Raw genomic sequence first — 11,268 nt, 5'->3', positions numbered from 1 at the left:
ATGAAACATACAAAATGCAATAATGCAGAACATGTAACACATATATAAAATGGCATTCCATTAAATCCTGGTGCTGGTAAGCACTCTGTAACCTCTCTCTCTGTCTCTCTCTCTCACTCACTCACTCACACACACACACACACACACACACACACACACACACACACACACACACGGCTGTCAGTGTCCACTTTAAGTACAAAAATAGTTATTCTCGTCCACACGTGGGCGCGCATGTGAGATGGTCATGTGCGTTGAACACAACACAACAAAGCCGTTCAGCCAATCAGATTTCTCCCCTACGTTCCCGGCCCTGCCTTTGCTCGCCTGTTCTCTGCCAGGCTGCTGCAGTCTGTGCTTTGAAGGGGTAAGCGCGTGAGGTCCAGCCATGCCAGAGGTTCCGTCCGGAGCTCCAGAGATGTCCCGGAAAAGAGGCGCTGAGCCCGGACCGCTACCCGAGCACGTCCTGGACAGGAAAAAAGCCTGCTGGGGCATTCTGACTAGTCAAGGTCGGTAAACTGCTATGCTGTGGTTAAACGCATAAGTTGTTTGCTGCTGGTTAACTGTAGAGATTTGCATCCCGATATTTACAACTCTTGACAGCCGGATTCCATTTTTGGCTTTCAGGTTTAAATACCAAAAAAGCTTTTATAAACCACTTATAATATATCCTGTCTGCATATACAGTGTTCTCTGTGTTTTTGACCATTTCTCAGTTGAATTTAAAAATAACTGATGGGGCCAGGAAATAAATAAGTGAGCCCTTAATAATCAGTTTTATCTTTAAGATAGAAATGTTCAGCTGCTTTCTGCAGCTAACGTTCAGCAGTGTAACCTACAACATTGAAGGAAAAGCAAACAAAACACAGCACATAAGTGTAGATTGAAAGCAGCTTTTGGATTATTATCTATACAGTGAACTTTTGCTCATGCAGGTGTAGAACATATGCGGTAATTGGCTTTTTGGCTGTAGTTTTGCCTATGTTCAAGTTCGTTAACGTGAGGCAATCCCTAATCAACCTGCGTCGCCACTAGTTCTTGGCCGTCTGCTTTGTGTGTCCTCCAGTGGCAATCTCCAATGGAAGTGATGACCTGGTTGTATCTTCAGACTCTAGCCTGTGTCTGTGTTCTTCAGGCAGGTTGAAGACCTTCATAAACAAAGCCTTGGTTGCCTTGTTTCAAGCCATTTTAGCATGGTATAAAAAGCCTGCAGGAAGACTCAGCTTGATTTGTGCCAATTCTCATTAAGATTCAACGAGCTAACCTGCTTGACTTTGACTGGCTAACAGCTGGCCAATTAGAGCCTGGCTATCGGCATACTTTACCCAGCCCAACTGGGCAAGCTCATGAATAGTAATGATCTCAGGCAACATGACGTCAGACTGACCAGCTTTTGTAATTGGCCTGAATTCTCCACTTATTTCTTTTCAGTAGCTAGAGCTGACAGAGGAGGTAGCATTTCATCTTCACACTCACAACATAACACAAACACATATGGCCAAACATATTGTAAAAAATAATGCAAGTCAAAACGGTTTTGTGTGGCAGGGCACCTTTAAACCCTCCAGGATCCACCTGGCTTTCGGCACTGCTGTTGTTGTCAAAGGGAATCGTCCATGAATAATGACTTAAACAGCATTAATGATACACCCGGTGATTCTCCCCACTTCCAGCTGGTGCCGGTCGGATGTTATCAGGCCAGAGGAGACATACAAGATATAGACAATGACATAGACATTGGTAAGATCAAACCACAGTACAGCCAGGTCCCCAGCCCCCTCTTGCCTCCCTGATGAGCTGGTATACAAGTGTGTTCAAAGCACCCAGGGACACACAGTATGCTTCTCTCTTCTGTCCAACGTGTTGACGGGGTTGTTGCTCAGTAGGAAATTGGACAGTCTCTCCGGCACAACGCTAGAGAATAGCCTGGTCTCCATGCTGAGCAAAGAGATGATCCGAAATGTCGGTGTTCTCCCAGTGTATCTCCATTACTGGACAATCTTCCCTCTCTTCCAGATCACCTTCAGGGCCCTCCAAAGCCGATGGAGTAGCTTTGGGATGGTCTTATAGACCATGTAGGACCTGGTGCTGAACTAGATCTTGCCCTCCTCATCACTTCATCCACTTCACTCAGACAGGGCTCTTTCAGATGTTAATCTTCTGTGTGCTCTGGTGGTGTTGTCATGGCATTACATTGACCCAGTGGTTGGTCTGTCCTGAGGTCTTTACTACAAATCAAGATCAGCATGCCCTGGATTTATTTCAGTTACTTCACTAACCCTAACAACTCCAGTCCTGCATAACCTGTCTGACCTTTAGGAAGATGTTGAATTTAACTTACAAAACAAAATGAAACGAATGAAAACACATGAACTGTAAAGTTTCCCTAAATACTTTTATCGTTGAACCTTTTGAATTCCCATTAAAAAATTTTTTTTAATGTTGGCTGAGGGGGGTTTTCTCAATTACACTGTTTTGGTGATCGTTAGGAGCCAAAATTATGGAGTCAGATTTGTGTCTTTATTACATGCAATAAAATAAAAGATCTGAGAAAAGAAAAAAATGTTTGAAAGAAAATGTGTTTTACACTGAAAGCAAACAGCATATTTTCTCATAGAACATCAAAAAATATAAATTTGAAATTTTTTATTATTATTATTATTATTATTTCTGAGAAAAAATATCTATCTCAAAATACTTTTTTAAACCCTCAAGTATATTTTTTGCTATGTGAAAACTTTTTCTCTCAAAAGAAATGTGTTTCTCTCAAAATGTTTTTCTTCTCACTCTCAAAACCTTTGCTCTCAATGTAATTTCTTGCTCTTGTGTCAGGATTTTGCATAGACAGTTAACGAAGTGGACCAACAAATCCCATTGCTCTGGACGGAGACTAGTGAAGGATATTAGAAGCACTTTTCTGGTGATGAGCGTCACTGCGCAGCCTCCAACTGAGCTTGACGTCTTAGTTGTAACGTGGGAAACGTGTATAAAAGTTGTAAGTCTTCTGGTAGCTGTGCCAAGAGAAATCTCAATCACTCCCAATCAGCAGAGAAGGAGAGAGTAGGTATATGTTAGGAGATAACATAGGCACAGGCTAATTACTGCTAACTAACATGCTAGTTAACGTTAGTAATTAAGTTCTTGGGCGGACGGTTCCCGTGCACGGGACGTAAACTCGCCGTTTTTCGGAAGTGCTGACTTCTTTCCTAAATTGTAAGCATTAAACCGTCATAAACACGCTCATGCCATACATCATTTGAAAGCTTAAAGTCTCCTGATTCCATCGAGCCCACACACTAAGCAATAAGGTGACTCACAACGGTGATAATCATGTTCTGAAGTAAAGAAACACAGAAAGATTTGAGTCTAATCGAGTGTGTGTTTCCTACCTGTCTCCTCGTGTCTTTAATCACAGCGGTGAAAGATCGCCCAAAACCTTAGTTTCCTACATCGAAAACACCCTAAGGTATTAGAATATCCAAGCCTTGTAATCCATAATTATCTGGTCCCCTCACAATCTTGTAGTTTCAGCCCAAGTTTTGACAGAGAGAAATCTAGAGAGTGCATCATTTCTTGGTTTCTATCGTGTGTATCTTTTTCCGTGAGCACGCTACAGCAAAACCAAAGACAGCGTTACATTCTCTGGCTTGTGCAGTTTGCAATGAACGTTGTATATCCCAGCCAATAGGATCAGTGTATCTCAAGATACCCCCAAGCTAAGCAAATGAAATCTCACACTCCCCATTGGGCCCACGTGGTAAAGATTGACAGTGGAGCCCACAAATTAGAAGATAAGGTCATAACACTGGCATCCCTGTGTAGCCAATAAGAAGACGAGTTGATTGATACCAAACATGGCCAACAAAAACTATTCCTGTGGTCTCTTACAGCTGTCTGAAGGCAAAAATATAGACTTCTGCATTCACCATTTCATGAAATTATGATTACTTATTTCTATAAATCTATGTATGTACTTCTTTCAGACATATCTGTGAGTGATGTGGATGTGTTTTTGTATTTCAGAAGTTTTGTATTTAGCACTTTTTTGGCTTTTTTAGAAATAAGAAATAAGACAAACGCACAGACACATCTGTAGAAATACATTCATACAAAATCCATTTTATAAGTAATTTTTTTTTCTGGATTTTTAAGTTGAGACATGAGGCTAGGGTACTATTTTAGTATATAGCCCCTATAATATGCTTACAGTAGTGCTTTTTATTAATTTTTCAGATGATTTACTTGGACGGAAATAGAAATTCTGTGTTCTAACCTCTGTAGCCCTGTGTCAGTAAGGCCTAGTGTCACACTTCCACTAGAAACAACAAGTTGAGAGTGTTAACTTCCCAATGAACTCAGGGTCATCCCAGAGGGCCAAAGCATGTGGAAACAGCAGCACTTTTCTAAGGGTAAAAATTTAGGCGAGAAAAACATATATTTTCAGTAAACAGCTGATGTAAGTCAAAACTGTCTGCGTGCTTTTTCAGGCAATACGGTGTATTGTTGACTACGCAACAGCAAGTTGCGTGGTTATAACACAATCATTAGCCTATTTTTACAAAAACATCTGCAACCATAAAGTGAGCTACAAGGTAATGGAGCCTTTTATACATTGTCGTTTTCTTTAGAAAAAAACAATGCACAAATAGATTCTTGAAACGCTTCAGATGTAATGATTAAAATGGCGCCATGGGAGCTATGCTTGGGGAGGAGAGGCTTACCCCCTTGGGATTTTGCTCTCGCTGGGAAAATAATGTCCTATAGGCCAGTCGAGTGAGCATCGTCTTGTCTTGGGAGTTGAACTGAAGCATTACACCATTGTCGATTCACCGGTCCTTAGTTGAGCATGAACACTCCAATTTTGGGTAAGATGATGACACACACAACTCGATGGGTAGCTGGCAAATAGCAGGTAGTAGTAGGTAATAGCCACCAAATCTTTAAAAAATTATATTTAAATATATTATATTTAAAGAAAAATATTTGTTGCTATTGGTATGAAACATCAAATGTTTTTTTCTGTCATTAAATGCTTTTTTGCTATCAGTGGATCACTTTTTCTCAAACATTTTTTTCCCTCCCAGATCATTTATTTTCTCGCATGTAATAAAGACGCAAATCTAACTCCATATAAAATCACCATCAAAATTTGATTAATTGCAGAGCCTTACTTGTATGTCTTAATTTCTTATAAAATTTAAGCTAATGAGATGTCTGGTTTTGTGAAGCAAAAACAAAGAAAATTGAGGAACATGAAAGGAGACAAAGGTATGAAGGGGAAACAATGGACAAATGATGGACAGTGTTGCAGTGACAGAGGATGCCATTCAGACAGGTAGATTAAATGTGAGGGAAATAGGGAGCTCATCTGTGTTGATTTTCTCATGATCTGTCCCAAATAGCAACTGGCATGTACAGAGGTCGGGGACAGAAATCACCTCAAAGACCATCTAAATAGCTGCTATAACTGTCGACTCTCTTATTTTAGCAGATTAGATGATAATACCGAGGCTTTTAAACATCTTTGTAGCTATTAGGCTAATAGCAGATTCACAGAACATGGCTCTGTCTGCAGCAAGTCAGTTTTCAAGCTACTTATTCAGTTAGCTAATAAGCTAGCTGGTAGTTATTATTAGTATTTGCAGTGAGTTGTCAGTGTGGCCGGTAAGATGATCTTCCAGTCTGGCAGACCCTACACAAGAACAAGCTAACGGTGTGGAGGTGCTTCCACTTCCATTTCATTCATAAAATGTCATATATGTACCAGTGGCTGGATGTGCCATGGGGAGACGGAGATATGGGTATGCTGTAGATAAGATATGTGTGTGTTTATGTGGTGTATACTGAGGTGCAGTTATTGATGCCGCAACTGTTGAACGAAAGCTCACTAGCACTAAATATAACCAGTGGGAGCAATGCTAAAGTCCTGCTGAATACAGATAGAGATTCTTTTTTGAGCTGATATTTTCCTCTCTTAGCTCTGAGCAAGTCATTTGATTGGGTAAGAGGCATTCCATTAGTGCTAATAGAGAGTATAACATCACTGGGACTTTTCAACTATATATGTATCACTCCTCTTTGTAAGTGTTCACTGTTAAATACATTAAGGGTCCTGAGTCTATCTATCTTAGATTTTAAAAAACTTTGAACTGTAAAGATATATAAAGCATATTTTGCCACCCAAGAAAATTGTGATTGGTCTGAAGAAATCCAAATAAGCCAGATATATTTTCCCCCTTTCCCAGAATGTTTTAGCGGTATAGCCGGACCATGCTCCAACGCTGACATAGCGAGACTAGTGTTCTGACAATCCATAACTGCTATTTAAAGCCTCAGCTATAGTTGGAAAAGATAAGTTTGTGGGGGAAAACAAGTGTAATATCCCTTTGCTTTATACTTTGTTGTCTATTACAATGACCTGTTAAATACTACAAACGGGAGTCACCAAATCCTTTTTCACATTACACATAAAAAAAGAATATAACACAACTGAAGTTCAGTGGCATAATGCGAGTATTACATATCTATCTGAGTGCGTCAGTTAGTGGTATACAAAACTCTTTGTTTGTTTCCTTGTCTGTGTGACCAGGGTCCTGGGCAGATCGCTCCCCTCTCCATGAAGCAGCTTCTCAGGGTCGACTGCTTGCTCTGCGCACTCTGCTGGCCCAGGCAATATCCTTACACACACACACACACTTGGCAGTTTTGCACTTTGTGTAGTTGTATATTTAGTTCAGTTTGGAAACTGGAGATTTAGGGCTTTAGTCCATATAGCGTTTTTCTCTGGCAGAAAAGCCCTGGCTGGCTGTTGGGAGCACTTCATCCCAACGCTTCATTAAAAAGCCCTGGCTGCATTTAGGTTTTGTTTCTATAAAGACATTAACATTAGCTAGGTAGCTAACTTAAAGCTACATCAACACACATATATCAACAAGATTACAACGTGTATGGTGATAAAAGCACAACATCCAAAACCAAGCTGACAACAAGAAGCATGAAACAGCTTCTAGGCAGCCAAGACACATTAGTGCAGACATGGTTGCTTCAAAAACTTCTTGGCAAAGCGCATCAGGCAAAACAGTGAGGTGTACAAATACAGCAGAGCTGTCAAATGTGACTAACAAAGACAAAAAGCCTTTACAGACTAATCTCCTGTTGTCTCCCCCGTGCCCCCCTTTACATGTGGACTCTCTCTCAAAGACAGTAGCCTACATGAAACTTTTACAACATTCAATATATTTAAATTTTATTTATACGGTCAAATCATAACAGAAGTTATGGCAGGATACTTTACAGATAACGTAGGTCTAGACAACACAAAAATGAGACCCAACAATTCCCCCAAGAGCAAGCATTTGGTGCAACGGCAGTCTCTTTACAGGTTATTCTACTCCAATGTTAGAGAGTACATTTTACACACTATATCTAAGATGCTATTTGTGTTTGTGTAACCTTTTTTGTGGGTAAAATCGGTTTTAATGTAAGGACTGATACACTAATGATAAAAAAGTACAACTACTGTTTGTGTCACTGCTGTGTAATATACAGTTAGCTATTAACTGTGTAATATAAAGTTAGTTCATATGATCCAAAATAAGAGTTTTAAAAAAACTGAGTATCTAAATAATCTATGTAAAAGCATGTTGCAATGGGTTTGCTTGCTGTCAATAGTGTACATCAAGAACCAATATTTATTTGCAGATAAAAAATGAACTCAAGACAGAAATCTGGACAATGCGCCACTACTCCAGTCACTATCATTTACTAAGGATTAAATCAAATAGAAAAACTCAAAAAGTCAAATAAAAAGACTGATTCAAACAGATTGCTTCCTAAACAACTAAACTCATAATGCCGTGTCCTTTGGTTCTTTAGGGATATCACGCCAACATTCTCACCATCGATCATGTAACCCCTCTCCATGAAGCCTGCCTGTCAGGACATGTAGCCTGTGTCAGAGCGTTAATACATGCTGGAGCTAATGTAAGTATTCTTTATCTTATCACCACCTCCATTAGAGAGTGTGAGAGATAGTGTGTGTTAGTAGATATTGTGACTGTTTTGAATTGCTCAGATCTAAAGTATGTCCGTGTCTAGGTGAATGCTGCTACAATCGATGGTGTCACTCCTCTGTACAACTGTTGTGCTTCTGGGAGTGACGGTTGTATAGAACTGCTGCTGCAGAATGGAGCACACACCCACACACCACACACACACTTCCCCTCGGCTCTCCACGAAGCCTGCAAAAGAGGTAAATACGCAAAACATGAACTTTGTGTGCAGTATATGATTCAACAGCTCAGCATCCAGAGGTCATGTGTAGATATTGTTGGAATATTCTGCTGTGTGTCCATCTATCATGCACAACATCTCAAACACCTTATCACCAGATTTCAGTCTCACTTGTACATGGTGGCATTTTCAAAATGAAACAGATCAGCTAAGGCTGCAACTACCAATTATTTTGTTTGTTAAAATTTATAATCTGTTGATTATTTTCTCGATCAATCAGTTGTTTGGTCTATAAAATGTCAGAAAATTGTGAAAAATGTCAATCAGTGTTTTTTCTAAAGCCCAAGATGGAAAGCTATATTCTGTTTGCTGTCACAGAGCAGTGAAAAAAACTAGAAAATAGTCAGAATTAAGAGGTGGAAATCAGCAAATTCAGACCTTTTTTTCATAAAAAAAGATTTAAACTGATCATTGTTTATCAAAAGTTGGTCATTAATTTAATAGTTGACAACTAATGGATTAATCTTTACCGCTCTAAGATCAGCTAAAGGCAGCTACAACATTAGGTCAGTATAGGACAGATTGTAATGTTAAAACTACAGTAAAACGGTCACGTCCTGGTGAAAACCTGCTATAGAGAGCAATGTAAAGGACTGACTCAACCTGACCACTTTAACTGGTCTGAACAGATTGTTCAGTTGGGTGTGTAGGAGTCACACTTAACCGCCGTGTGTTTGTGTGTGTGTGTGTGTGTGTGTGTGTGTGTGTGCAGGTAACAGCCAGTGTGTAGAATCCCTGCTGTCTCATGGGGCAGATCCAGACTATGAAGGGTCCCACTTGGGTTCTCCTCTCTACATGAGCTGCCTACACCAACACACAGCCTGCTCAAAGATTCTGCTTCACAGCGGTGTGTCTCATTTATAGGCCACTTTCTGGCATTTCAACTTGTGGCGCACCTCTGTTACCTCCTGTACTGGGAGCAGGTGCCCCCAGTTTTCTTTGATTGTTTTGGTCTTGTTGGTACAGAAAATAAGCAGCTTTAATGTGCTTAAAGCTTTGTCAAGTTAATGCTGCAATGTGTGTGGTGATTCTCAGTCTGCAGGACTAACAACCCTATCACATTAAAGAGATATTTGGGTTTAGTGGCCAAATATAAAACATTGCTTAATGCAACTCCGGTCTAAATGTTTGGTCGAAAAAAATACTTCACTTATATTTTCTGGCGGATTAGTAATAATCTGGAAATTTTTCTGACCACCAAACATCCTTTTAGGATTCTTCTCTGTCTTTTGTTTTTCCACATTAGCTGCATAGATGCAATGCTCTCAGCCAGTGTTTTTTGATTGACAGTTTTGGATTGTGACCCCATTGAAATTAAGCAATTTTTCTTTGTTACCCTTTGTCACAGGCCTGAAGAAATGAAGGTATGCAGTGTGAATAAGAAAAATGCAAAAAGCACAGAAACATTTCCTTTTTCTTTCTTATACCTGTAATTAACCTGTGAGCCCACAGGATTGTCTTGGGACCTGACCCACAGGTTGGGATCTACTATTCTAGGCTCTGTGATGTTTCATTATTCCTCTGAACTCTAATAAAGGGTCCAATTCTACAGTACTTTGTTTCACTGCATACAGGAGAAATTCTTCTTGTCTTCTATGCTATCTAAACTATGACTACATTTTAATATTTAATATATTTTCTTCTCTCCTCTCCTATTGTCTGTGTCTACTCTAGGAGCCAATGTTAATGTAGGCAGAGGAGGTGACAGTCCTTTGCACGTCTCTGTCAGACAGGACAGTGCCGATCAGGTGTCACTGTTACTGGACTATGGAGCTAATGTCAACATCAGAGACAGCAACAATCAGCGGCCTGTGGAGCTAGCACCTGCTGGTGGAAAAACACAACAGCTGCTACTGACATTTGAAGGTAGTAATACTGATGCAAGAAAGTAACTACTTTAAATTCAAGCTGAGCAGTATCCCAGCAGTAAGAGGATATCATTCTTTCTCTCTTTAGTTTCTCCGAGGAATCTCTGCCAGTTGTGTCGTATCCAGATCAGGAACCTGATTGGTCAATCCAGACTGAAGCTGCTCCCCCTCCTTCCTCTCCCTTCACTGCTCACTCACTATCTGGAGCACACATAGGAGGATGGGCACACACACACATGCAGCATGACAAGGGAAAGCAACTGTTACACATTGCAATGTTTTACACTGTGTGGTTGAGTTTGGCTACTACAATGTCATTACATACAAATACACTGCGTTTACTCTACTGCACGCTTTACTCTGGTACATAGTGTAATGCCTTTGTGTTGCCATAATTGGCTAAGTCTGTGTTTATTTAAAATGTTTATTCAATTTGCGCACAAATGTGTTATATTGTAAATATTGGACTTTCCATTGGCAAGTGTTTACCTTCAGGTGTTAATGAATGATGCATGGCATGACTTTACAGACCTATCCAGCAGGCTCACAGCAGTGGGCCAGTAGTTTAGTTGATTGAATTGCAGTCTCTGTTATTACACTTTTAGCATATTGTGTTAACATTGTCAAAAGGTAATTTAGGAAGTGTTTCAGAATATAAATACTAATTTGCTTTTGACTTCAGACTTTAACACATACTGCAAGTAGTCTAGTCAGATTTTGATTCTAAGTTCAAGCCATAGGGTCTAAGAAATAGCCTACAACCTATTTGTCCTGCTATGATGCTTGGCAGTGTATTTCCGAAAGCCTTTTGTCTATAGAATGGCGAAGTGTAAAATGAAAAGTGGAGCTGTGAGGGTGTTTATACTATGATTCAACACCAACACTCTCCATGAAGTCTTCAGAATATGTCAAAGTTGACAACTAAATTTACAGACAACACTCTTCAATCATTTATTGATATTTATTTGTATTCTAATGTTTTTTTTTAGTATTATCATTGCCTCCATTATTTTATATTAATTTATGAATACCTGCTGGCTCTTTCATTTCTTCCATGGTAATCCCTGAGTTGTTATCTCTGCTTATTAGGAGCCTACATTCGTGGGCG

General features: G+C 39.8%; 1 protein-coding gene across 1 annotated transcript; it reads left to right on the top strand.

Annotated features, from left to right (window-relative positions):
- Positions 1-258: 258 nt before the first annotated feature.
- asb5b (ankyrin repeat and SOCS box containing 5b) lies at positions 259-10,430 on the top strand. Its single transcript, XM_034861112.1, has 7 exons — positions 259-509; positions 6,590-6,669; positions 7,876-7,983; positions 8,098-8,251; positions 9,005-9,139; positions 9,967-10,158; positions 10,249-10,430. The coding sequence occupies exons 1-7, from the start codon at positions 389-391 to the stop codon at positions 10,374-10,376; spliced, it is 918 nt and encodes a 305-aa protein (XP_034717003.1). The 5' UTR covers positions 259-388; the 3' UTR covers positions 10,377-10,430.
- Positions 10,431-11,268: the final 838 nt, after the last annotated feature.

This window comes from Etheostoma cragini, chromosome 2 (assembly GCF_013103735.1).
Source record: "Etheostoma cragini isolate CJK2018 chromosome 2, CSU_Ecrag_1.0, whole genome shotgun sequence".
In the NCBI taxonomy this organism is placed as follows: Eukaryota; Metazoa; Chordata; class Actinopteri; order Perciformes; family Percidae; genus Etheostoma; species Etheostoma cragini.
This window is presented reverse-complemented; position numbering and strand designations above follow the sequence as displayed.

Bases quoted from the DNA above. Each gene is read 5' to 3' on its own strand.
- asb5b (XM_034861112.1), top strand. From the start codon at position 389: ATGCCAGAGGTTCCGTCCGGAGCTCCAGAGATGTCCCGGAAAAGAGGC. The intron at 510-6,589 runs GTCGGTAAACTG...CTGTGTGACCAG, and splicing joins GGGCATTCTGACTAGTCAAG to GGTCCTGGGCAGATCGCTCC. The intron at 7,984-8,097 runs GTAAGTATTCTT...GTCCGTGTCTAG, and splicing joins TAATACATGCTGGAGCTAAT to GTGAATGCTGCTACAATCGA.